The sequence below is a fragment of the Coccinella septempunctata genome, chromosome X (genome assembly GCF_907165205.1).
Source record: "Coccinella septempunctata chromosome X, icCocSept1.1, whole genome shotgun sequence".
Taxonomy (NCBI): domain Eukaryota; kingdom Metazoa; phylum Arthropoda; class Insecta; order Coleoptera; family Coccinellidae; genus Coccinella; species Coccinella septempunctata.
In genome coordinates this window covers 4,696,481-4,724,327 of record NC_058198.1, presented here as the reverse complement: position 1 = coordinate 4,724,327, position 27,847 = coordinate 4,696,481, and the positions used below count along the sequence as shown (strand labels likewise).

At 37.7% G+C, this 27,847-nt stretch overlaps 1 protein-coding gene and 3 long non-coding RNA genes across 8 annotated transcripts in view; 1 reads left to right on the top strand and 3 right to left on the bottom strand.

Moving 5' to 3' along the window:
• LOC123321699 (protein trachealess) overlaps nt 1–27,847 on the top strand; it is a 110,355-nt gene that overhangs the window by 66,917 nt on the left and 15,591 nt on the right. The window contains exons 4-5 of one of the 4 annotated variants that reach the window (XM_044909429.1): nt 13,952–13,987; nt 25,819–26,057. In XM_044909429.1, coding sequence (XP_044765364.1) covers nt 13,952–13,987; nt 25,819–26,057 — 275 coding nt within the window. Of the gene's footprint in view, nt 1–13,951; nt 13,988–18,606; nt 18,922–25,818; nt 26,058–27,847 lie in introns of those variants that run through there. The other 3 variants (XM_044909431.1, XM_044909432.1, XM_044909433.1) reach the window with 3 other exon arrangements.
• Nucleotides 1,014–2,149, bottom strand: LOC123321701. Its single transcript, XR_006538910.1, has 5 exons — nt 2,051–2,149; nt 1,587–1,924; nt 1,387–1,477; nt 1,212–1,328; nt 1,014–1,095 (listed from the first exon to the last, which is right to left on the bottom strand). It is a non-coding gene; the product is annotated as an uncharacterized LOC123321701 (long non-coding RNA).
• Nucleotides 2,157–10,426, bottom strand: LOC123321700. Of its 2 annotated transcripts, XR_006538909.1 has the most exons (19): nt 10,145–10,426; nt 9,947–10,032; nt 9,779–9,887; nt 9,249–9,684; nt 8,775–9,126; nt 6,623–6,708; nt 6,456–6,563; nt 5,927–6,361; nt 5,448–5,797; nt 5,249–5,334; nt 5,082–5,190; nt 4,553–4,987; nt 4,085–4,434; nt 3,887–3,972; nt 3,273–3,380; nt 3,108–3,198; nt 2,732–2,908; nt 2,546–2,630; nt 2,157–2,491 (listed from the first exon to the last, which is right to left on the bottom strand). It is a non-coding gene; the product is annotated as an uncharacterized LOC123321700 (long non-coding RNA). The 2 variants fall into 2 exon arrangements; XR_006538908.1 differs by lacking the exons at nt 2,157–2,491; nt 2,546–2,630; nt 2,732–2,908; ... (5 more) ...; nt 9,947–10,032; nt 10,145–10,426 and adding exons at nt 3,741–3,827; nt 6,820–7,169; nt 7,323–7,762; nt 7,817–7,994.
• LOC123321702 lies at nt 10,646–11,619 on the bottom strand. Its single transcript, XR_006538911.1, has 4 exons — nt 11,480–11,619; nt 11,223–11,317; nt 10,832–10,929; nt 10,646–10,753 (listed from the first exon to the last, which is right to left on the bottom strand). It is a non-coding gene; the product is annotated as an uncharacterized LOC123321702 (long non-coding RNA).

The following is a 27,847-nucleotide window of genomic DNA, read 5'->3' as shown; positions in this document are numbered from 1 at the left end:
AACTCTTCCGAGGTTCACTTGGAATTACTCAGTTTTTCACTTCTTCAAATACTCAATGTACTGTAAAGAAATAAATCCATATTAAATATTTTAATTGAATAGAAAATGTTTCAGAAACTTTCCACCCGAGATATGTCGGATATAACTTCAAATGTTTCGCGATGAAAAACCTAACAAAACTCTCCGTTAAATTGGAAATCTTACCGTCTTCAGTGTGGACGTTTCCACCATTTTCAAAACTCAATACGCTCCCACTGCCATCACGTAGTCCAAGCAAATCTTCTCTGAGGTTCACCTGGAAATTATTAAGTTTGACTCGTTAAAATTTTCATCCAAAATAAAAGTTCTTTGAAACTATAAGTTTTAAAATGAAAACCCTGAAACACACACCTTCTCAAGGACAGCTATGAACCCTTGATTTGGAGACACTCGGTTTTCGAGCCACTTATCGCCCTCTGCAATCTGCGTTTCACCTGAAAACGATTCGTTTTTCATTTGCTCGAACTTTCAACCAGTGGTATGTCAAATATGACTCCAGACAGATAATTTGCAATGAAAAATTCGAAGAAATATGAGCCGGTCAGAGGAAAAGTGGTATAAGTCACAAATTCCGATTTTTGAGTTATACCGATATTTGGATACCAAAGGCATTGATAGGTATGGAAAATTTTGTTAATTAAATGGGTATAACTCGGTCAAAACGACGATTTGACTCATACCACTCATAAGAAGAATAATATGCAACCTTTGGTACCCAAATATCGGTATAACTCAAAAATCGGAATTTGTGACTTATACCACTTTTCCTCTGACCGGCTCATATAGATCAATATCTACACACCCTTTTTGTAGCAGCTTTGTGTACTAAATTTGAAGAAACCGGGTTGTCGAGCAGCTGAAGGTACTCCTGCATTCATCATATGCTATAAAAAATAAACTTATTTAACATTTTCATCGAATAGAAAGATTTTTTTAAACTATGACTGCCAAACTGAAAACCCTGAAACATTTACCTTTTTATGGACAGCTATAAGCGCCTGATTTGGGGATACTCGGTTTTCGAAATGACTCAACGCCCTTCAGGCATGCTGTTACCTGAAAATGAAGCAATTTTCATTTGGATTGCCAGTGAGAAATATTTCATTCGCAATTTAACCAAATTGTAACATTTTCAAGAGTTATAGCAGGAAGAATCAATCAAAAATACGCACCTTTTCAGTATAGCAGCTTTTTGTATTCGATTTGAGGAAACCAGGTTCTAGCTGGAGCATCTGAAGATCCTTCTGCATTTCTTGGCTAAATTTGGAAGCAAATATAATTTGACCTACCTGAAAAATATAAATGATTTCATGCAGAAAATGCAACATAACGATGAGGGAAACTAACCTTAATTATTATAGGAGAATGCGGCGTCCTCTTATATAACCATATCCAGAAGAGGCTCAATCTCTGCTACTCTGCTTCATTAAACACTCACCTAGAGGAAGGGAAAGAAGATATCAAATTTAACGATAGCCTTAGGATAAACTTCAAAGTTCGAATTATATGAATTACATATAGAGAGAAAAAAAAGAAAAATAACCAACCCTATTACTCCGTTCCTTGAGCCATTCGTCATGTTTTCTACCAAACGCTGCCAGTCTTTCTCAGTATTGCACTTTATCGGTAAACTAACACTTAATTGAGAAGCATTACGCAAAAAAACACCCAACGAAACAATACAAATACAAAAATTCTTTCAAAAACATTTTTCGAGAATGAAATGGCCCTCAGAAGAACAAGCAGAACAAATTTAAGAAAACTTAAAACTTATTACTTTAATTTAACCCCAGGTGAAAACGAAATATCTCTCAGGAAAATTGGTAACTTTTTGAATAAAGCTCCTCAATCATATAAAAAAATCGCGCACTACGGAACCTTGTACCTGGAAACAAAAAGAGAATGAAAACATCAATTCAAAAAAGATACCTGGTTAATATAGTAAACCAAATACAATATTATCTTATGGATATGTATTTTGTTTCACTTTCTGTTGAATTGGAAAACTCACCGTTTCTTGAGAGAACAATGGCCTTCGGTGTGGATGTTTCCACAAATTTCAATACCCACTAGGCTGCCATTTCAATCATGTGGTCCAAGCAACACTTCCGTGAGGTTCACCTGGAAATTAATCAGTTTGACTCGTTAAAATTTTCATCCAAAATAAATATTTTTTTGGAAATATAAGTTTTGAAATAAAAACCCTGAAACATACACATCCTCAAGGACAGCTATGAACCTTTAATTTGAAGACGCTCGGTTCTCCAGCAGTTCGACGCCCTGCATCCTTGAGCTGAGAAAAAGACAAAAAAATTATTACGTGAAAAATTTGCCGTTAATAAACACAAATCGATAAATTGCCTTCCAGTACTTCATTTTTTTGTTTCACCCTAAAGCAAGTCATTTATTGTCGGTTGGCCAGCATCGCCATCACTAAGAGACACATCGTTACCTGGAAATTAAAATTTTGATGACGTTAGTTTCTAACTTTTTGAATAAAGCTCACCAATGACATAAAAAAATGGACAATGAACAATGGCCTAGCAATGCTTGCTTTCACGCGTAGTACAAATCTCTTCTCCGAGGATTGCCTGGAAATTGTTCGGTTTAACTATTTAGAATTTTCATATTTTCATCGAATAGAAAAAGTTTTTAAAACTATAACCTTCAAAATGAAAACCCTAAAACATACCTTTTATGGGCAGCTTTGAACCCCTCAATTTGAAGATACTTTATTTTTGAACCGCTCAATACCCTTGCATCATTCACCTGAAAATTTTTTTCCTATTTTTATTTTAAATCATCTGGTCTCCTGTCTTAGATTCGAATTTTTCTTGTAACTCCAATCTCATGAGATCACATGTTTTTTCTTCATAAGCTTTTTAGGGTTTTCACTCCCAATCTCTGAAACAAAATCAATTAAAAATGAAATCAACGATTTGCTCCTGCGTAAATTCTTGCACTAATTTGTCAGGAGCAAATTAACTAGAAAAAATTGTTGCCTGACAATGAACTCAAAAACAGATCGAAAATTTGATAGCGATTCATTATTTAATTTTTTGACTCACTAGCTACATATTAGCTCATGTCGTGTCATGATCTCCAAGAAGCAGTTCACTAGCGATCAGCATAACTGGGAAGTTCTGCACAGTGTTTCACCTGGAAATTCAAGACGTGATTAGTGTTATAGTGCTAGAGATGTACATTTCTAGATCTGATCAGATTGTACACACCTTTTTTGTAGCAGATTATTGCACTCAATATGAAAAACCAGGTCCTGGAGCATCTGGAGGTACTTCTGCATTTCCATGGCTAAATTAGAAAGTTATGGTTTCACCTACCTGAAAAAAATTGATATTTCATGCAAATTAACTACAACATAACAAAGAATAGTTCTTACCTGCATTTTTATAGGAGGATGCGGCGTCCTGCATCATACACCTGAGAAAGAGACAAAAAATTATTGCGTGAAAAATTTGCCTTTAAACACAGATCGATAATTTGCCTTCCAGTACTTTATTCTGATCTCCAAGAAGCAGTACACCAGCGATCAGCATATCTGGGAAGTTCTGCACAGTGTTTCACCTGGAAAAGATTTTCATTAGCTGGAATTTCACCACGTGATTAGTGTTATAGTGCTAGAAATTTACATTTCTTAATCTGATCAAATTGTACCCACCTTTATCGTAGCAGATTATTGCAGTCAATATGAAACAACCAGGTCCTCGAGCATCTGTAGTTACTTCTGCATTTCCATGGCTAAATTAGAAAGTTATAGTTTCACCTACCTGAAAAAAAATCATATTTCATGCAAATTAACTACAACGAAACAAAGAATAGTTCTTACCTGCATTTTTATAGGAGGATGCGGCGTCCTCTCATGAGTCCTGAGAGAGGCTCAATCTCTGCTACTCTGCTTCATTAAACACTCACCTAGAGGGAAGAAAAGGAGATATCAAGTTTAACGATAGCCTTAGGAAAAACTTCAAAGTTCGAATTATATGAAATACATAGAGACTGAAAAAAATACAGAAAAATAACCAACCCTATTAATCCGTTCCTTGAGCCATTCGTCATGATTTCCACCAAATGCTTCCAGTCTTTCTCAGTATTGCACTTTATCGGTAAACTAACACTTAATTGAGAAGCATTACGCAAAAAACACACAATGAAACAAAATTACAAAAATTCCTTCAAAAACATTTTTCGAAAATGAAATGGCCCTCAAAAGACTTGAAATCGTTCAGTTTCAGCAGAACAAATTTAAGAAAACATAGAACTTATTACTTTAATTTAACTCCAGGTGAAAACGAAATATCTCTCAGGAAAATTGGTAACTTTTTGAATAAAGCTCCTCAATCATATAAAAAAATCGCGCACTACGGAACCTTGTACCTGGAAACAAAAAGAGAATGAAAACATCAATTCAAAAAAGATACCTGGTTAATATAGTAAACCAAATGACAAAGATTTTGAATACAATCTTTTCTTATGATTGAATTGGAAAACTCACCGTTTCTTGATAGAACAATGACCTTCAGTGTGGACGTTTCCACAATTTTCAATACCCACTAGGCTGCCATTTCAATCACGTGGTCCAAGCAACTCATCTCTGAGGTTCACCTAGAAATTATTCAGTTTGTCTCGTTAAAATTTTCATTCGAAATAAAAGTTTTTTGAAACTATAAGTATCAAAATGAAAACCCTGAAATATAAACCTCCTCAAGGACAGCTATTAACCCTTGATTTGAAGACGCTCGGTTTTCCAGCAGCTCGACGCCTTTCTGCATCAGTCACCTGAGAAAGAGACAAAAAATTATTACGTGAAAAATTTGCCTTTAAACACAGATCGATAATTTGCCTTCCAGTACTTTATTCTTGTGTTTGATCTCCAAGAAGCAGTACACCAGCGATCAGCATATCTGGGAAGTTCTGCACAGTGTTTCACCTGGAAAAGATTTTCATTAGCTGGAATTTCACCACGTGATTAGTGTTTTAGTGCTAGAAATTTACATTTCTAAATCTGATCAAATTGTACACACCTTTATCGTAGCAGATTATTGCAGTCAATATGAAACAACCAGGTCCTCGAGCATCTGGAGTTACTTCTGCATTTCCATGGCTAAATTAGAAAGTTATAGTTTCACCTACCTGAAAAAAATCATATTTCATGCAAATTAACTACAACTTAACAAAGAATAGTTCTTACCTGCATTTTTATAGGAGGATGCGGCGTCCTCTCATGAGTCCTGAGAGAGGCTCAATCTCTGCTACTCTGCTTCATTGAACACTCACCTAGAGGAAAGGAAAGGAGATATCAAGTTTGACGATAGCCTTAGGAAAAACTTCAAAGTTCAAATTATATGAATTACATATAGACAGAAAAAAAAAACAGAAAAATAACCAACCCTATTACTCCGCTCCTTGAGCCATTCGTCATGATTTCCACCAAATGCTTCCAGTCTTTCTCAGTATTGCACTTTATCGGTAAACTAACACTTAATTGAGAAGCATTACGCAAAAAACACCCAACGAAACAAAATTACAAAAATTCTTTCAAAAACATTTTTCGAAAATGAAATGGCCCCCAAAAGACTTGAAATCGTTCAGTTTCAGAAGAACAAATTTAAGAAAACATAAAACTCATTACTTTACTTTAACTCCAGGTGAAAACGAAATATCTCTCAGGAAAATTGGTAACTTTTTGAATAAAGCTCCTCAATCATATAAAAAAATCGCGCACTACGGAACCTTGTACCTGGAAACAAAAAGAGAATGAAAACATCAATTCAAAAAAGATACCTGGTTAATATAGTAAACCAAATGACAAAGCAATGACAAAGATTTTGAATACAATCTTTTCTTATGATTGAATTGGAAAACTCACCGTTTCTTGATAGAACAATGGCCTTCAGTGTGGACGTTTCCACAATTTTCAATACCCACTAGGCTGCCATTTCAATCACGTGGTCCAAGCAACTCATCTCTGAGGTTCACCTGGAAATTATTCAGTTTGTCTCGTTAAAATTTTCATTCGAAATAAAAGTTTTTTGAAACTATAAGTATCAAAATGAAAACCCTGAAATATAAACCTCCTCAAGGACAGCTATTAACCCTTGATTTGAAGACGCTCGGTTTTCCAGCAGCTCGACGCCTTTCTGCATCAGTCACCTGAGAAAGAGACAAAAAATTATTACGTGAAAAATTTGCCTTTAAACACAGATCGATAATTTGCCTTCCAGTACTTTATTTTTGTGTTTGATCTCCAAGAAGCAGTACACCAGCGATCAGCATATCTGGGAAGTTCTGCACAGTGTTTCACCTGGAAAAGATTTTCATTAGCTGGAATTTCAAGACGTGATTAGTGTAATAGTGCTAGAAATATACATTTCTAGATCTGATCAGATTGTACACACCTTTTTTGTAGCAGATTATTGCACTCAATATGAAAAACCAGGTCCTGGAGCATCTGGAGGCACTTCTGCATTTCCATGGCTAAATTAGAAAGTTATAGTTTCACCTACCTGAAAAAAATTAATAATTCATGCAAATTAACTACAACATAACAAAGAATAGTTCTTACCTGCATTTTTATAGGAGGATGCGGCGTCCTCTCATGAGTCCTGAGAGAGGCTCAATCTCTGCTACTCTGCTTCATTAAACACTCACCTAGAGGAACGGAAAGGAGATATCAAGTTTAACGATACCCTTAGGATAAACTTCAAAGTTCGAATTATATGAATTACATATAGACAGAAAAAAAACAGAAAAATAACCAACCCTATTACTCCGTTCCTTGAGCCATTCGTCATGATTTCCACTAAATGCTACCAGTCTTTCTCAGTATTGCACTCTATCGGTAAACTAACACTTAATTGAGAAGCATTACGCAAAAAACACCCAACGAAACAAAATTACAAAAATTCTTTCAAAAACATTTTTCGAACATGAAATGGCCCTCAAAAGACTTGAAATCGTTCAGTTTCAGCAGAACAAATTTAAGAAAACATAAAACTTATTACTTTACTTTAACCCCAGGTGAAAACGAAATATCTCTCAGGAAAATTGGTAACTTTTTGAATAAAGCTCCTCAGTCATATAAAAAAATCGCGCACTACGGAACCTTGTACCTGGAAACAAAAAGAGAATGAAAACATCAATTCAAAAAAGATACCTGGTTAATATAGTTAACCAAATGACAAAGCAATGAGTGCGAGAAATTTTGAATACAATCTCATCTTATGAATATTTTGTTTCACTTTCTGTTGAGTTGGAAAACTCACCGTTTCTTGACAGAACAATGGCCTTCAGTGTGGACGTTTCCACAAATTTCAATACCCACTAGGCTGCCATTTCAATCACGTGGTCCAAGCAGCTCATCCCTGAGGTTCACCTGGAAATTATTCAGTTTGACTCGTTAAAATTTTCATCCAAAATAAATATTTTTTGGAAATATAAGTTTTGAAATAAAAACCCTGAAACATACACCTCCTCAAGGACAGCTATGAACCTTTAATTTGGAGAAGCTCGGTTTTCCAGCAGTTCGACGACCTGTATTCTTCAGCTGAGAAAAAGACAAAAAAATTATTACGTGAAAAATTTGCCGTTAATAAACAGAAATCGATAAATTGCCTTCCAGTACTTCATTTTTTTGTTTCACCCTCAAGCAAGTCATTTATTGTCGGTTGGCCAGCATCGCCATCACTAAGAGACACATCGTTACCTGAAAATTAAAATTTTAATGACGTTAGTTTCTAACTTTTTGAATAAAGCTCACCAATGACATAAAAAAATGGACAATGAACAATGGCCTGGCAATGCTTGCTTTCACGCGTAGCTCAAATCTCTTCTCTGAGGATTGCCTGGAAATTGTTCAGTTTAACTATTTCGAATTTTCATATTTTCATCGAATAGAAAAAGTTTTTAAAACTATAACCTTCAAAATGGAAACCCTAAAACATACCTTTTATGGGCAGCTATGAACCCCTCAATTTGAAGATACTTTATTTTTGAACCGCTCAATACCCTTGCATCATTCACCTGAAAATTTTTTCCTATTTTTATTTTAAATCATCTGGTCTCCTGTCTTAGATTCGAATTTTTCTTGTAACTCCAATCTCATGAGATCACATGTTTTTTCACTGAAATTTTAAAAAACAGATCGAAAATTTGATAGCAAGGCAGTATTTGATTTTTTGACTCACCAGCTACATATTAGCTCATGTCGTGTCATGATCTCCAAGAAGCAGTTCACCAGCGATCAGCATATCTGGGAAGTTCTGCACAGTGTTTCACCTGGAAATTCAAGACGTGCTTAGTGTTATAGTGCTAGAGATGTACATTTCTAGATCTGATCAGGTTGTACACACCTTTTTTGTAGCAGATTATTGCAGTCAATATGAAACAACCAGGTCCTCGAGCATCTGGAGGTACTTCTGCATTTCCTTGGCTAAAGTAGAAAGTTATAGTTTCACCTACCTGAAAAAAATTAATACTTCATGCAAACTAACTACAACATAACAAAGAATAGTTCTTACCTGCATTTTTATAGGAGGATGCGGCGTCCTCTCATGAGTCCTGAGAGAGGCTCAATCTCTGCTACTCTGCTTCATTAAGCACTCACCTAGAGGGAAGAAAAGGAGATATCAAGTTTAACGATAGCCTTAGGATAAACTTCAAAGTTCGAATTATATGAAATACATAGAGACAGAAAAAAATTCAGAAAAATAACCAACCCTATTACTCCGTTCCTTGAGCCATTCGTCATGATTTCCACCAAATGCTTCCAGTCTTTCTCAGTATTGCACTTTATCGGTAAACTAACACTTAATTGAGAAGCATTACGCAAAAAACACCCAACGAAACAAAATTACAAGAATTCTTTCAAATTCATTTTTCGGTGATGAAACGGCCCTCAAAAAAACTTGAAATCGATCAGTTTCAGCAAAACGAATTTAAGAAAACATAAAACTTATTACAGTAATATAACTCTAGGTAAGAAGGAAAAGATTTTTCAAGAAAATTGGCAACTTTTTGAATAAAACTCCTCAATTATATAAAAAAATCGCGCACTACGCATTCTTTCACCTGGAAACAAAAAGAGAATGAGAACATCAATTCAAAAAAGGTACCTGGTTAATATAGTAAACCAAATACAATATTATCTTATGGATATTTTGTTTCACTTTCTGTTGAATTGGAAAACTCACCGTTTCTTGATAGAACAATGGCCTTCAGTGTGGAGGTTTCCACAATTTTCAGTACCCACTAGGCTGCCATTTCAATCATGTGGTCCAAGCAACTCATCCCTGAGGTTCACCTGGAAATTTATCAGATTGACTCGTTAAAATTTTCATCCAAAATAAATATTTTTTGGAAATATAAGTTTTGAAATGAAAACCCTGAAACATACACATCCTCAAGGACAGCTATGAACCTTTAATTTGGAGACGATCGGTTTTCCAGCAGTTCGACGCCCTTCTGCATCATTCACCTGAGAAAGAGACAAAAAAATTATTACGTGGAAAATTTGCCTTCAAACACAGCTCGATGATTTGCCTTCCAGTACTTTATTTTTGTGTTTGATCTCCAAGAAGCAGTACACCAGCGATCAGCATATCTGGGAAGTTCTGCACAGTGTTTCACCTGGAAAAGATTTTCATTAGCTGGAATTTCTCCACTTGATTAGTGTTATAGTGCTAGAGATGTACATTTCTAAATCTGATCAAATTGTACACACCTTTATCGTAGCAGATTATTGCAGTCAATATGAAACAACCAGGTCCTCGAGCATCTGGAGTTACTTCTGCATTTCCATGGCTAAATGAGAAAGTTATAGTTTCACCTACCTGAAAAAAAATCATATTTCATGCAAATTAACTACAACGAAACAAAGAATAGTTCTTACCTGCATTTTTATAGGAGGATGCGGCGTCCTCTCATGAGACCTGAGAGAGGCTCAATCTCTGCTACTCTGCTTCATTAAAGACTCACCTAGAGGAAAGGAAAGGAGATATCAAGTTTAACGATAGCCTTAGGATAGACTTCAAAGTTCGAATTATATGGATTACATATAGACAGAAAAAAATAAAGAAAAATAACCAACCCTATTACTCCGTTCCTTGAGCAATTCGTCATGATTTCCACCAAATGCTTCCAGTCTTTCTCAGTATTGCACTTTATCGGTAAACTAACACTTAATTGAGAAGCGTTACGCAAAAAACACCCAACGAAACAAAATTACAAGAATTCTTTCAAATACATTTTTCGGAAATGAAATGGCCCCCAAAAGACTTGAAATGGTTCAGTTTCGGCAGAACAAATTTAAGAAAACACAATACTTATTACGTTAATTTAACTACAGGTAAGAAGAAAGATTTCTCAGGTAACTTTTTTAGTAAAGCTCCTCAATTATTATATATTTATAAGAAAATCGCGCACTACGGATTCTTGTACCTGGAAACAAAGAGAGGATGACATCTTAACTTCAAAAAAGATACCTGGTTAATATAGTAAACCAAAAGACAAAGCAATGAGTGCAGGAAATTTTTAATACAATCTTATCTTATGGATATTTCGTTTTACTCTCTGTAAAATTGGAAAACTCACCGTTTCTTGGCAGAACAATGACCTTCAGTGTGGACGTTTCCACAATTGTCAATACCCAATACCCATTGCCATCACGTAGTCCAAGCAACTCATCTCTGAGGTTCATCTGGAAATTATTAAGTTTGACTCCTTAAAATTTTCATCCAAAATAAAAGTTTCAAAATGAAAACCCTGAATCACACACCTCTTTAGAGACCTCCTCAGGGACAGCTATGAACCCTTAATTTGGAGACGCTCGGTTTTCCAGCAGCTCAACGCCCTCTCCTTTTCTGCATCATTCACCTGAGAAAGAAACAAAAATATTATTGCGTGAAAAATTCGCCTTTAATGAACACAAATCGATAAATTGCCTTCCAGTTCTTCATTTTTGTGTTTCACCCACAAGCAAGCCATTTCTTGAAATCGAAATATTTCATAGTTTGTTCATTGAATATGCCAAATAACCCGCTACAACCTCGAAAGCTGGACATGTTATTCAGATTTTACTCGATTGAATTTTACGACAGGCGAAGGAAGATTCAAAAAGAATTTGGAAAAATTATCAGAGAAAGTCTATATTCTTGCTCATTGCTCACCTTCTATAGAACAGCATTAGGGCCTTAATTTGAACAAATCTACTCTCGAGCAGCTCAGTTTTCTTGCTGAATCTGGAAATTGCCATATTTCGTACCTGAAAGAAGTAAATTATTTCCCATTAATGAAATGGTTTAGTCGTTAATACTTGATCATAACTAAAACAAATATATCACGTATTACTAATATAAACTTCGATTCAAAATGACAATAACTTTTCAGCACTAGAAATTATTCGAAAATTCTATGACTCATTCACCTTGGTCGTCAGGAACATATATATCTAAAAGAATTCCGCTTTTTCATGTTCATCAGAAACTTCAACACTAGACTATTCCGCTCAATACAAAATCAGAATATTAAATGAATAAATTCACGAACCGTTTCTGCCAGTTCCAGTCAAAACGATCAAAGCGAAACAACATGTGTTCGATCAACTGCAAGCAAGCCTGTTTGTTATTCGTTATCACCTGGACATCTTTGACTCATGAAATGGCTTGAAACAGCTTTTTTGGAAGTATCGAGATAAACAGTGGACCAATGTGATAATACGCAGCAGAAAATACATTTTTCGATATCTTGATGCGAAAAAACACTTCGTTTCCTTGGAAACAGGGAGAAATCATTCCGATTGATATATTCCGTCATTTATCGAGAACGAAAATTACAGTTCTTTTCTATGATTAGGCCTTGTTCAAGGCAGGGATAGATCTAATGAACTTTATGATTACTCTCTATTTACCTACTTACATGGGTTGACACAAGGGTCGGGGACATGAGCAATCAACTCGCCATATATCGAGGGTGATATCAGCCCTCAAATGTGAATTCCACGGTTTACTTTGACCAGAGTTTCCCCTCAGATATGTGTGGAATAGAATGAAGTGCAGCAGAATATTTGATTGGGGTTAGGGTAGGATTTCTGGGACTTGAGTATTTACATCAGCAATTCTCAACTTTTCTGGTGCAAGAAAATATTCTGTTTCCCCTGGATTTTGATGAATCTCCCAGCATTACAAATATTTCACGCAACCTGCAATGAATTATGAATCACAACTGTCAAAATTACTCTTTATATCGATTAGCCATTTTTCAACCAACTAAGTCTGTATAAATTTAAATTTTTGCAAATATCGAATGTTACAAATTACAGAATCTACGAGCCAACGAGCTTGATTCAATTTTTTTTTTCGATTTGGACATCATTCAAGAGGTTCAACGGAACAATTGTCTATTTTCCATACTCCGGAGAAAAAATTTCATCATTCAAATGTAACACATAGTCAGGAAATATTGTAAATTAACTCACAGTGTTCTTTTGCATCTTGAATACCATTCAAAAATTCAATCTATCGAAATTCATCTCATTTTCTATTCACTATTATCGTTTGAGAAATCTGAATTTATTCGTATGTCAAACAAGAAAGCACAGAATGAAATCGTCACATAAATTTGAACCGTCAGAGAAATGAGTTTTTGTAATAACAGATGACGCCTATCTATGTATCAAAGAATCATCGAATGCGCTTCACACAAAATCGATAGATTTTTATCTTATTTTCATGATTCCTAGATATTTATTGACATCAGCTTCTTCGTTATAATAAAGAAAGAACAAACATGAAAATGTTATTATAATGATTTAGCAACCAATTCAAAATGGATTGTTATGAATGGAATAATATGATATTATTTTTGGACTAATTCCTTCATATCATTCTTTTGAGTCGCTTTGAAATTTTGGGAAGCCAAGTAGCGTTGGGAGAATTCAATCAAATTATTATATTTGCCGAATACAAATTGTTTACGCAACCTGCAATGAATTATGAATCACAACTGTCAAAACTACTCTTTATATCGATTAGCCATTTTTCAACCAACCAAGTCTGTATAAATTTAAATTTTTGCAAATATCGAATGTTACAAATTACAGAATCTACGAGCCTACGTGCTTGATTCAAATTTTTTTTTCGATTTGGACATCATTCAAGAGGTTCAACGGAACAATGGACTATTTTCCGTACTTCGAAGAAAGAAATTTCATCATTCAAATGTAACACATAGTCAGGAAAAATTGTAAATTAACTCACAGTGTTCTTTTGCATCTTGAATCCCATTCAAAAATTCAATCTATCGAAATTTATCTCATTTTCTATTCACTATTATCGTTTGAGAAAACTGAATTTATTCGTATGTCAAACAAGAAAGCACAGAATGAAATCGTCACAAATCATAAATTTGAACCGTCAGAGAAATGAGTTTCGGTCCGCTGTCGTAACAGATGACGCCCATCTACGTATCAAGGAATCATCGAATACGCTTTCCACAAAATCGATAGATTTTTATCTTATTTTCATAATACCTAGATATTTATTGACATCAGCTTCTTCGTTATAATATAGAATGAACAAACATGAAAATGTTATTATAATGATTTAGCAATCAATTCAAAATGGATTGTTATGAATGAAATATGATATTATTTTTGGACTAATTCATTCAGATCATTCTTTTGAGTCGCTTCGAAATTTTGGGAAGCCAAGTAGGGTTGGGAGAATTCAATCAAGCGCGTAAAAACAACATTAGATTTCTATAGGGGTTGTAATTTTTTTCGTGATGGATTTTAAAGGTCTAATATTGGAAATAATTAACCAGAATATGCAATTTGATAGAGCTATACCTCCTTATATAATAACAAGAATATTTTAATTTAATTCTGCCTTTTCCACAGATCATGGAAAGGTGACTTCTTTGCGGGAACTGGCAAGTACGTATTGAAATTTTTTTATGAATGTTTCGTTATTTGTGTTACCTTGAAGTTTGATCATTTTCAAGCGAAATTTTGACTAAACAGATGAGAAAAATGCTTATTGTGAGACGAATCAAACAAAGAATAAAAATTGAAATATTTGCACCATTAATGGTCAAGATTGCAATTAAATATTGACAGTTTTGGGACCTCGATGTTATGGCGTACTTTGGACGTTTATTAGGAATGTTCATCCCATAAATGTTCCCTGGCCACGTGTCTCCAGGTGAAGAAAATATCAACAATGTGTCATCAGAAACGAAATATTCAAGTCGCGTAAACATTAATCACGTATGATTCATATGAATTCATCGTATATCAATTTGAACCTCGATGTTACGAAGAAGCATTTCAGACCTTCGATATTATCGGGCAGCGTGAAAACCCGAAGAACGAATTCCATTTCGAGGCTATTATGTGCAGGGAAAATAGTGACCTTAAATTTGCCCTAACGAATCTCATTGAATAAATTCGATACGTATAGAAAAGACTGATCAATAGAGGCCCACAATTCGCCCTGCACGATTCTCTGGGCATTTTGCTCGTGCTCGGGCCCCCAGCTAAGTCTGCTTCGGCCAATTTCCATCTCTTCCTGTTGTTCGATATTCCTGTTTCTCACCATATAACTTATGGAAACGCTTCTTATCGTAAAACGTGTGAATAATTATTAATTTGAAATTATGAAACGACACATACTTTTATAGGAACAGCCAGTAATATTTTCATCTTTTTTGATTATGATTATACATACAGGGTGTATTTGAAAGTGAGGCTTTTTTTCCAACAGAAGGTAGAACTGGTCAAAATGAAGCGTTTCACCAAAAATCACCTATACAAAACTTTCAAAATGACAAAGTTGAAAAAAAATTGAAAATGATTACTGAGATAGATCCCAATACGATGCTAGACCGTTTGTTAGCTGAATTATCGCAAAGCAGTGGGAAAAACTTATCTCCTGATTCGACCATGTGGTTTCGTTTAGGATATTGGCACGTTCGATATTTACGTGGTAGTGAAAATGGAAACTTAGGATTGCCGAATTGTTCTCATTATTTTTCAGTAACTTGCACGATTTTATGAAATGGCTCATTTCGATACCAACTGACAGAAGAGACTTATGACACAAGTGTAAAAAATAGAATAATAATAATTCGTCTTCTTGTTCGAACATTCCAACAATAGTCGTAAAAATGGGATGAAATGGAAAAACATCATAGCACTTTTTGAGATCTTGATGTAAAACCCGGAGATTCACAAAATAACTCAGTACAGATGAATAAATGTTATCTATCTGTTTTAATTTGATGGTCTCCCCAAAATGGCGAGGGAATTTTCGACCCAGCCGTTGCGATGCTGCTAAAACATTAGGAAAAGGTCCTGTTCGTGCAGCATCGTCGAAACATGTAGGATACAAACTTGGCGACCCGTCTTATCTCACGTATCCGTATAATTATCGTCCTCCTAATCAAGCCAAATAATAAAAGAACATACAACCGAGCATACAAACTACGTTAGAAGCTCAGACGGGCTAAGGGAGGACGCATCACACATTGGGGGTTGCGGAATGCATAGCGGCGATCAGCCAGTCGCACGAAGGTGCAGTATAAAGCCATAAAGAGGAGATAAGGTGTTATCTCGTTCCCGCTAATTGAAAGCTAATTGGTCTACCCGAGCAGTTCGGGAGAGAATGAACCTTAGGCCGCAGGCGTAATGCAGATTTGTTAGCCGTGTGTGGCGCAACTTTGGACCCCCGGGCCATGATAAACTGCTAGTTACGATCCAATTGTCTGAAGATTTAACTGTTTCACAAATTACCTGTTTTTGCAGTAAATTTTACTACGACCGATTTACTGCACCACCGACGCGAAGAACTTGCCGCTACGTGACCATTAAGCGGCCCTCGATAAACAATTTTATCGAAGAAAGTTTATTATGAAACATGGTCCTTCTGATCAATGATAAAAAGTATACTTCCCCACGAAATTCTTCTCGCGATAACGACAATTACCAAAAGGGTAATTCTCGATAAAGCTACTCTGTGGAGCACACAACGTACAAGGTGGATCGGAAATATCGAGCAAAATTTCTTGCTTATGGGCATCATAATACTTTCAAATGTTATTCGGTTATGATTCTTTCAATCTTTAGATTCCCTTAGAAAAGTTTCCTTCAAGTTCCTTTTCTGGACAGATAAATATGTACTATAAAGAGTATTATATCAGTAAAGTGAAACAAAATTGACAACTGGGACCAGGATTCTCAAAAATTTTTCACATGACTTAAACCGTGATACATTATCTGCGGTTTTTCCGAACCATTAGTTCAGCGCACGACGATAAAGCGGTCGAATATCTAATTTTTCCACTCAAACAGAATGAAGGGAACTCCTTTTGGACGTAAAGGGATGAGGGTTGGACGATTAATTAGTATGGAAATACGGCCTCTCGTAGTCGTGGTTAGAAACGACCAACGACGGCAGTAACAACTAAATGAATTAAAAGTAGAAGAATACATTAAATCGGAGGGTCAAGCTGATAGCTGAGATACAAATTAAGATATTCTAATGGGACGCCTAACAAGAACGCGGACGACACATTTGCCATTCTCCCTCATTGCTCTCCTTCGGGGATGATATGGACCCGAAAATAGATGTGGCTAATCTGGAAGATCCGTTGAAATTAATTCGGGTGCCGGTTAGAGTGGCCATTCCGATGCAACTCACAAAAAAAATTGAATCAAATTGGGAGAAAATTTGCTCGGGATCAAATCTTTCCATCTACGACTGATAAGGAAATGAGGGAGGTCTCCATGTACCCTCCTCAATCTCGATGCTGTTAAAGAATGAGGTCAGAGAACTGCCAACACTATAGCACTGCCAAGGGATCGAATAACTCTCGTTACTAAATCGACAAATCTTCGATGCTATAGGGTGAACACACTTTTCTAAAACCCAAAGCTTTATGACTCATGAGCTGAGAAGTGACAGCAACATTTCGTTATTTTTCATCCAAAAAATGACTTGAGCAGTTTTTTGATCATTACAATGAAAGAATTTACCCTTTTTCGTGTAGACCGGATTGAGGGGTGTGAGAATCCATCCAGATAGAAATGATAATGTGAATATTTCAGTAAATGCAATAGACCATGCAATGGAATCGATATCCTGATGTTAACGTGAAACCCAAAGCAGCATCCGTCACGAGAACTGAATTTTGGAAACACGGAGAGGGAAGATTTGTAGTGTGGGCAGCAGATTGAAAGGGAACTACCACGCAAGCGCTAAGACGATTTCAGAACGTGTTCACCACTACCAGGAGCATGCGCGTTTTCAACTTATCCTTGTACTTATCTTGGTTGTGGCAATTATCAGGAAGATAATGAAGGTCGGTTCTTCAAATTTCCACCTCTTATAATCCATAGAACTCTTGATAATTCTATCTTTTCAATGAATGGGCCCACAGTAACTATAAAAGTTTCTTCCAACATAGTATCAGTATGATTTCTGCCAATTCACATATGTATTTCAAAATTTAACTTGGGATTTTAGTTTTCGATATGAAGCAGGAAAAATTTCTCGTTGAGTTTTTGAGAAACTCTCAGTTTAAGGATGATGAGTTTTGTTTAGACAAGATTGAAGTGTAATCTCTACACAACTACGACACATCTCACTTGTTTCGATTTCACTTCCACAACTTTATCCCACTATACTGTCCAAAAACTACCCCTTCATGCTTTCGAATAGCTAATGTAACCCAGCTGACACACCATCACAAAGTTCAATCTGAGTATCTGAAGATGTCATGTTGAATGAATGGTCATTATTCATCAACCATAAGCTCACACATCTTCAAGCAACTTTCAGTCATATAAAACAAAGATAGAGTGTAGATATAATTTAAAAGGGGGGTTACAGTTCACTGCGACCCTTAGGTCAGGTTTATTGTGCCACCCTATAACATATGTTCTCATCATTGCGCCATCTACAGCTTGAGCTCCAGCTGCTCCAGATATCTGGAAGGGCTTTCAAGGAGGCTAAATCCTTATATAGATCCTCCTGATTTTTTTTTACACCTATATGATTTAACATCATCTTTTCCAAAATTTCAATCAATTTCAATGTTATATTTCAATATTTTCAGAAAATTTGGAAACTGTCCTAAAAAATTCGTCTTTTAAACGTTAACCCCTATTTGAAAACCCAAATCCATCTCCGAGGTTCGAACAACCCTGCCCCCATTATTTGCAGCAATGATATATATTGCGATCGAAAATTAACGTAGGGGACATTTTCACCCCTGTATTAATTACGGCCCTGCAGGTTCGTCTGGTCGGCTCCGGGAGCAGGTTGCGCGGGCCACTTTAAGGGATAAGCGGCAAACGATGACGCGCTGGTGTATTGGCTACTTGTTGATACCACGTCGAAGATAGCGTGCCGAAGGCGTGGAGGAAGCCGGAGCAACGAATCGCCCAACAACGTCCCGGAGCCCGCGGATGCGCTCACCGGAGTTGCGTGCACATGACCAACCAGCCTACCCGGACCGTGTTCGGTGCACCACGAAAGAACGCCCACCCCGGCTGCTAACGCGCCTCTCACCTTTCATTAGTCACCAGTCGGTGGAAACGGCACAGCGTCTTGTCGCCGAACGTGGAAAACTGCTCGTGTTGCGTGAGTGACACCGGTGACAGTGATATACAGTGTGTGACAGGGCCAGCCGTCAAGCCATGTTGCCGTACCAGGCCGTCGCTATGGACTATGCCGTCTCTCCGAGCTTCCAGAGGCATCAGCCCCCAATTGGTTTGGGGGTGAACATCAATCCTGCCTTCACGCACTCCTGGTTCGTACCAGCGGATCTGTGTGTCCCCTACAAACAGACTCCTCTCCTCGAAACAGGGCATGTTTACTTGTATTATCTGCTTTTAGTTTAAACTTGCCTAAAAAGAAAACCGTCACCGACTGATTTCCCTTCCACTAACTCCAATCAATCTTTCCTTCATTAATGACACCCTTACAACACACTAACCCCTATTGAAAATTCAACTTTTGACTTGACATGATCCAGATAGCTGATAATTCATACATTGGCCAGCTATTTGATGACAGTTGGGTTATGAGACCAAAGCAAGCTTTCATCCCATTTTGAGAATCTCAATTCGTAATACTTTGCCAGCTATAGAACACTAGAAAATTAACTCCAGGTGAAGGGACGATAAGCAATTAGAGCCTTCCAGATCTCAATCTTCATGCAGAAGATCAAAGAAAGGCTACCCCATCTCACAACCAAGTGGCATATTAGAGTTACATACTAGACGTGTGAAACAATCCTTGGCCAAAATGGTTTAGGTCAAGCCATACGAAGAATTATGTCTCATTTATCATTAGAATACTTTCTCCCTCAACTTTTCCTATTTTGTTATGATGACATTCATGTAGCAATATATTTTATTTTCATTCATTTTTTAGTCTTGATTTATCTCCATCCATTCTGAGAGCTTTCCATTCGAAGGTTTTTCTTCAACATCACGATACCATGACTTGAAAGTCATTTCTTTCTCCAGGCTTCCAACTGCTGCCTTGATTTCATATCCATATGGATCTACCTTCAGAACCCTTATATTTGGATCTGACTTTAAGATTCATTCATTGCTATACGAAGAAACATGCTCGCTTGACTCAAAGGAGAATTCTAAATAGAGTCATTGAGACAACTGTTAGCTTCTAACTCACTGGATTCAGCAGCTGGATCCTAGACTTTAGCAGATATCTTTCCATTATCTGTTGTAGTCGGGCATTTTTTCCCATCCATTTTCTTCAGCTCTTCTGAGAGTTGTCATGATGTTTTTATTAGGCTTAGAACACTTGTTTTCTGCTATTTTTGGTCCAGCTATTGGTTATTCATTTTAATTGAAAATTTGCCTTATTATCACAAATGCCTCTCATTTTCAATCTTTTGATTGTTTCGGTCGCAGAGAAGTTTTCCTTATATTTCCTGATCCCTGTGTTGTCGCCATATTGCAGAAAATAACCAAAACTTTTGAGGAAATAAATCAATTTTGAACTATGGTTTGGCGATTAGTTTTATAATTGTTTTTGTACAGCCTTGGAAAATTGGCATATTTTTAATATTGAGCATTAGAATGAAATCATTCTAAGAGGGAGCAGAAAAAAATTGTTTGAGGTGGCTTTGTAGAACCCCTCGTGGATGTCTGATTTATACAGACAGGACAATCATGAGAGATAGTTGTTTTGGGGGGAATCTGCTGGACAAACAACGGCCTCTACAATCAAACCCAATAACTGTCAAATTCGCATGTACAAATCTGAAAACGCTTATTGGATTTATAGACGTTTCGCACGTTCTTTTTTATGGTGCCACTGAAAAAAAAAGGGGACCGTTCTCGATAATACTATTACGCTGGCGGTAATGCCCTTTGAGGGAATACTGCGAAATGAAACGGAAACAAAGCCAATATATCCCATCAACCACTGTTTGGATTTGTTGATTTCCACCGCTATTTCCCTGTCTCCGGAGGCTATTTCAATCAGATGTTCAGATTTTCGCAAACATTGATGATTCATCGTTTTCTTTTTCCCCAAAGAACTGCAATGTCATACCTTAGTCTTCGATTACCCCATTTTCCAAACAGCTGCAATGATGAGATTGTCAGAAGCAAAATATTGCTTCTCCGTCTTTCAAATTTAGTCCTTCCAACTTAACTGAGAAATGGAATTCTCTGATGTCTAATGACGTATATTTTTTTCAAATCCTTGTTTATTCGATTTTGGATGATGATTTCCAAAAAGGAAACACACAAAAAAATCCCATCTCATGGAATCGAACGTTCATCTTATTCGAATAGTGAATAGATTTTTCCAAACTTAATACCGAAAATAAAAAAAAATCAAAATGGTTTAGCTTCCAAAACGATGAAAACACGACTCTTCTTGCAACAAAACAACTTGCTTCTAGGGAGAGAACAAATCAGAAAACATATAAAACATAATCGTAACTATTGAAATGGATCATTATTCTCCAGTTTATCGATGAAAAAAACACATTTATAGAGGCATCAAATTAGAATCCTTCTCGACAAATCAAAATTTGATTAGTCGTAAAAGTGGAATTCAACAATTGGAGAATTGTAATCGCGTTCTTCCTTTCGCTTTATTATTATGATTATAGCTCATAAAACTATTTGCCGAGGATATTACTGTCAATATTTGAGACGTGATTCTTCAGTGATCTATTCCTCGCAGAAAAATATATTTTCGATTAGAATTTTGTGAGTACGAACACATTCTTGTCGTATTCCGAATGTCGAGGAGGAATCCCAATTGGAAAGAAAACAAAATAAGATTCGATTAAATGTCCCCCGCGCATTATTCGCGGTAACTGGACCAAAAGATTCGTTCTGTCAGCAGCGCTTCTTGCTCAATTTGCGACATTTGCAAGGGACACAAGCGAGCGTGTGTACGAAAGGAAATCAAAAGAGGAGATACTCACATGAGTCACATGAACGGTATGTTAAACTCGGGATATTTGCAGCTGAGTAGGAGAAATCGAATCCTAAGAAAAAGGATAGAAAATATTGAAGAATTTGGCTTAGACATGAAAAATCATGATGAAATCATTTGGACTAGACATGTATTGATGATATGATTCCGATTGAATACAGTTTCTCTGAGTTGTTTTTCACTGATCTGGTATAAAATTTTGTTATGAATTATGAAAATTGAAAAATTTTTGAGTTTTGCAAAATGCTACCGATTTGTGGTTTCTGTAGAGTGTTTTCAGTTTGTGATCTCTGCAAAAAGCTCTCGATTTGTGGTTCCTGTGAAATGCTCTCAATTTGTGGTTTCTGTAAAGTGCTTTTGGTTCGTGATCTCTGCAAAATGCTCTCGATTTGTGGTTCCTGTGAAATGCTCTCAATGTGTGGTTTCTGCAAAGTGCTTTTGGTTCGTGATCTCTGCAAAATGCTCTCGATTTGTGGTTCCTGCGAAATGCTCTCAATTTGTGGTTTCTGCAAAGTGCTTTTGGTTCGTGATCTCTGCAAAATGCTCTCGATTTGTGACCACTGCAAAATCCTTACGAATAGTCCGTACCAAATATTCTTGATTTGTGGTTTCTGCAAAATGCTTTCGATTTATGACTTCTGCAAAATGCTCTCGAACTGCGGTCCCTGCAAAATGCTCTGGATTTGTGGTATCTGCAAAATGCTTTCGGTTTGCAATCTCTGCTCTATGGTGTTCCGATTTGTGGTCCCCGTGAAATGCTCTCGATTTGTGGTTTCTGCAAAGTGCTTTCAATTTATGATTTCTGCAAAGTGCTCGCGATTTGTGGTCTCTGTGAAATGGTCTCGATTTCTGGTTTCTGCAAAGTGCTTTCGATTTTTGATCTCTGCAAAGTGCTATCGACTTTTGCTCCCTGTGAAATGCTCTCCATTTCTGGTTTCTGCAAAGTGCTTTCGATTTTTGATTTTTCCAAAGTGCTATCGAATTGTTGTCCCTGTGAAATGCTTTCGATTTGTGGTTTCTGCAAAGTGTTTTCGATTTTTGATCTCTGCAAAGTGCTCTCGATTTGTGGCCCCTTTGAAATGCTCTAGATTTGTCGGTTCTGCAAAATGCTTTCGATTTCTGATCTCTGCAAAGTGCTCGCGATTTGTGGTCTCTGTGAAATGCTCTCCATTTCTAGTTTCTGCAAAGTGCTTTCGATTTTTGATCTCTGCAAAGTGCTATCGACTTTTGCTCCCTGTGAAATGCTCTCCATTTCTGGTTTCTGCAAAGTGCTTTCGATTTTTGATTTTTCCAAAGTGCTATCGAATTGTTGTCCCTGTGAAATGCTTTCGATTTGTGGTTTCTGCAAAGTGTTTTCGATTTCTGATCTCTGCAAAGTGCTAGCGATTTGTGGTCTCTGTGAAATGCTCTCCATTTCTAGTTTCTGCAAAGTGCTTTCGATTTTTGATCTCTGCAAAGTGCTATCGAATTGTTGTCCTTGTGAATGCCCTCGATTTGTGGTTTCTGCAAAGTGTTTTCGATTTTTGATTTCTGCAAAGTGCTTGCGATTTGTGGTCTCAGTGAAATGCTCTCGATTTCTGGTTTCTGCAGAGTGCTTTCGATTTCTGATCTCTGCGAAATGCTCTCGAATTGTGGTCCCTGCAATCCTTTAAATTTATGATCACTGCAAAATGCTCTCTATTTGTGGTTTCTGCGAAACGTTCTCTGATCCCGTCTGTCTCCCCGCTCGGGGACTGTTGGCTGCAAGTTTTAAAACACATATTTCATAGAGCCTTCAAATATTACGCACCCTTGAAAGGAACAAAATGCTGCTTTCACATGAATACAAAACGATGTTGTCTTCTTGCGGCCGATCAATCAGATACGCATCTTTCGTTTCCGGTCACCCCCTGAGAAACCCTTCGTATATGCACCATAAAAAGGGAGAGAGTCTTCTTAGAGCTGAAAGCCGTCAGTCATTGTTCCCTCAGGACGCTGTGGTGATTAGCGTGACACGCGGGCTCACGTACGTCGGACATAAACTGGACCATCCGCGGTTGCCAGTCAGCAGTCTTCGCTCCCGGCCATTCGGACGTGGGTCATTCTGGAAGTCAATCACCACTGTCGGCACTCGCAATAAGGGCCCGCTGCCTGTAAAAGATAAAAGGCATCTCCCGGTTCCCCGAGGAGTTGGAGGTGTCGCCAGGTATGCGGGGCGCCCCGATAGATAACCTAATAATCGGAACGGAGGGACAAGTCTCTCTGGGGCCCCGAATGACGGTTGAAGTAACATAGGCCAATTCCTACCAATTTCACCCGAGCTCGCCTTAATTTTGTTTTCACACGCTGGCCCCTCTCTCGAGAGTGCCGCAGCAAATTGGGCAAGAGGAGATGCCGACGAAACAGGTCTTTTTTGTGCGATTATGTACCGCCGCCCGATAACGAGAGGGCATTATAATCCGATTTCTCAACGGCAGGACATGGCTCCTGCCAAATTCGAACTGATCGATGAAATGCCAATACGCCCGAAAAAACCAACATGCCCATGTGAGTTACGCCATCCCTAGAGGCGTTTGCTCACTTAGAATGACAATGACGTTTGATGAAGGTTGATTATGTCGAATATATTGAAATTACGGAAGTATAGGGTACCGCAAATAGTAACAGCATAGTTTTTCAGCAGAAAAATACTATCAACTGAAGCTCCCTTCCAAGAGAAACTGGACAATACTAGCATAGCCTTAAGCAATCAATGTTTTAGCAGGAATTTGCCTGATGGACCAAGGATATTATTGCCTTTTGAGTTTTCTGTAGGCGACATTATGCATCACCTCTCAAGTAACTCGACAAGAAAAAATTGTGCCATTTGTCAGGGACATGGGGTGGCCTTTAGAAAGAATATCTGGGTTGCTGGGTTTCCTATAGCAAGTTCTGCAACTGCGGCTGGAAACTGTTCAGCTCTTGTAAGAGTTTAATTCGATTTCTTATGGATAAATAAAGCGCTTTTGGCATCTAACCGCGCTGTGTCTTCTGAATGTTCTTCCTGAACATCCGCCCAAGCAATCGCTGTAGTTTCTCTTAAACGATTCCGATTGGAAATTAAATTATCGCGAATTGGCGTACAACAAAGCGCTGCATTCGCGATAAATTCCCCGCCGAAAGGTCAATAATTTCCGAAAATCCCCCTAGCAGTTTACCGGGAATTCACAGAGAGGTGCCTGTATTGAAATCTGAAATCCCGAAGGACGGGTAGCGGGGCGAAAAAGACGGAAATCGGGATACGGGGAGTCGGACAGCATTCCCTAAGGATGTATAAAAGTGAAAACTAACGCATCTGAAGCGGAAGCCCTACCGGCCACCGGAAGAGCCATTCGGACGGTGGGAGGAAGTGAGAAGAAACTGTTAGATGGTCAACGATCTGGATAATTATTCAATCGTTGATTCACTGGCAATACCGGGGGCATTTTCTGCATTCACAAGTACCCTATTACGAAGATAAAATCTGAAATTAGGTACTTTGGTAGTGTTAAGTTGCTTATTACAGCTTTGTATTCGACCAGATTCGGAGCGTGCTATGTGAAATCCAAATCAGCAGCCTTCTTGGTTTCTTCTAAATCTTTCCTTCCTAACATTCCAAGACAGAGGAACTAAACTCTGCTCATGCCTAACTGGCATCGAGCAGAATGTTACATAGGATTCTTCCTCTGGAAAACTCCTGATGGAGGATGAAAATACTCCTTAACGGTTCGTTCCAAAAATTCGGAAACGAAGACAGAAATTGGTCAAAGGATAGGGCTGACTGGGGTCAATTTAACGATCGCAGAAGCAAGGGAACACGTACACCGAATGCAATCACGAGATGAGAGTCCGATCGGCAGACAAACTAGCCTCATCGCTAGATCCTCCATTCCGCGTTCCACGATGATTAGCTAAAATTGGTCAAAGGTGAAATTTTATCGCTGGGGTGGATAAATGCCGAGAGACTGCTGAAGGTTCCTTCCTGAATTAGGATCAAGGGATGTTTTATCATCTCCCACTGATCGTGTAGAGATAAGAAGCCTTATCATTTCTCCAGTGATATTGAAATAGAATCACCCAGTGTGAACCCAAATCTCCTAGCGACCCTTAAAATTCGCAATCTGCTATAATTGTGTTAGAATAAGTCGCTAAGCTATCACAACAATCACTTCTTCCAGCAATCCTGCGTTCCTTTAATGTATATTTACCTAAGTCTGTAACAGTATCAATCACATAGTCAGTCAATAAATTATAATAACTCTATTTTTCTTTGTTACAGTATCCTAGAGCTCAGGAAAGAAAAGAGCAGAGATGCTGCACGTACAAGAAGAGGAAAAGAAAACTATGAATTCTACGAACTAGCCAAAATGCTTCCACTTCCACAAGCTATAACCTCACAATTAGACAAAGCCAGTATTATACGTTTAACGATATCATATTTAAAACTTAGGGATTTCTCTGGACATGGAGATCCGCCATGGAACAGAGACAGCCCACCTCCAAATAAAACGCTAAAAAGTAAGTATCAGTAGTATTTGCCTAAAAATTGGTACCATTATCCGTCTTGAAATTGATTTCGAAATCGATTGAATTCTTGACAGAACGACAAGTAGGACAATAAGAAGATTTCAGCGGCATAATTCGAGTAGCCATGTACGACTATTCCAAGAATTCGATTGTTTCTCTAAAGAAATTGACATTTGGCCATGGTGTGGAGTAAATTAGAAAGCCAACACCTTCTGATTAGCATAAGTATTGCAATTGGGACGCGTCCGTTCGAATTTTATGAGGAATCTTCTTAGAATAGTTGAGCATTAATGAACTAAACGTGCTTTCTACTTTGGTTAACTTGGGGGTTATGACACTGCCCTGAATATAAACTTGAGTCTAGCGAATAATAACGAGCCGGACGGCCATTTTGTTTTCGTTTAGTATTTTCAACCATTCGCGGGATCAGAGTACGTGATTGTGAATAATAATAACTTATTGTGGCCTAATGTTTATGCAGACGACCAACACATCCAGGTATATTCATCGACCAATGCAGGAAATCATTTTGTAATCTCCATACGATGGTCATACAATTATTTCATTTTGGTACTTTTATGGCTCCTGCATTATACTTTCAAATAAAGTCGTTTTTACTCCGGAAATTTCAGCTACTCCACCCGCCCATAAATTTCGAATTTCTAGTGAACTGAGGATGAACGTAGAATTTTAAACAATTTCTAATGTCATAAGTCTCTCGACAAAATATACACGTCTGTCGTAGAAATGCGATTGCTTCCATTTGAGCAGGATTCTCTCCTTTCCCGTACGCACAAATAAAAATGAAACCATAAAATGGCCGAACAAGGCTCCAAAATGGATCAGAACCCTCTCTTGGCTCAATTCTTCTCCAAGGGAAGTCAGTCACATGGAGGTATGAAGATGAGGAAACGACATCGCAAACAAATAAGCACCAAGATCTAAAAGAACCAACACGCTGTGGATTCTGCCTGGCCTGGAAATTCTTTCCATGATCTAGGGTGGTAGATGTTCGAGGTCTTTTCAGAATAGAGTGGGTGGAAGAAGAAGTTATCTCAATTGCTAGGGCTAATCGAGAAGACAAACCTATTCATGTTTATCTGAAACACGACGAATTTTCAAAGGGTGCAGCTAGTATTGGAGGCTTCCTAGTCGACCCTAGAAAAAGCTCACAAGACTGCTGAACTTGAGTTCACAGGCTTGTATTCACAGGAAGAAGAAGAAGAAAATCCCTTATCTGGGCTGAGAAAATGATTCAGCAGATATATCTAACATTTATCACGAAAAAATTTGAATATCAGGAGAAATTGACCGTTGGAGGGTTGTTTCAGACGCCGCCGCCTCCCGAATCTTCTATGCATCCCTCACGGCCCGCTTGATGTAACCATAAAGTATCCTAACGAGTGGGCGTTAAAATCAAAATCAAATCAAAACTCCCACAATTCGGATGACATGAATGTCGACTCCGGCATCGACAGTTCGGCGAGCGGCGCTGAGCGAAACAACCCCTAACTACAGCATGCAAATCTAATCATGAACCCTCCCTGTTAAACTCGCAAATCCAATTCTGCCCCCGACCATGGATGATAAAATTAGGTGGTGCTTATTGTAAACCAAACTCGGAAAATTTACAACCGTAATTCGTGTACTTGTGGAGGAGTGAGGGCCCTAAGTGAAATAATTATTGAGAATTAGTCCCTCTTCGTAATTCTTACTTACCGAGCGTCTCTTAATGAATTGACATTGATCCAGCGGGGTAGCGCCCGGTTTTGTTTCGGTTT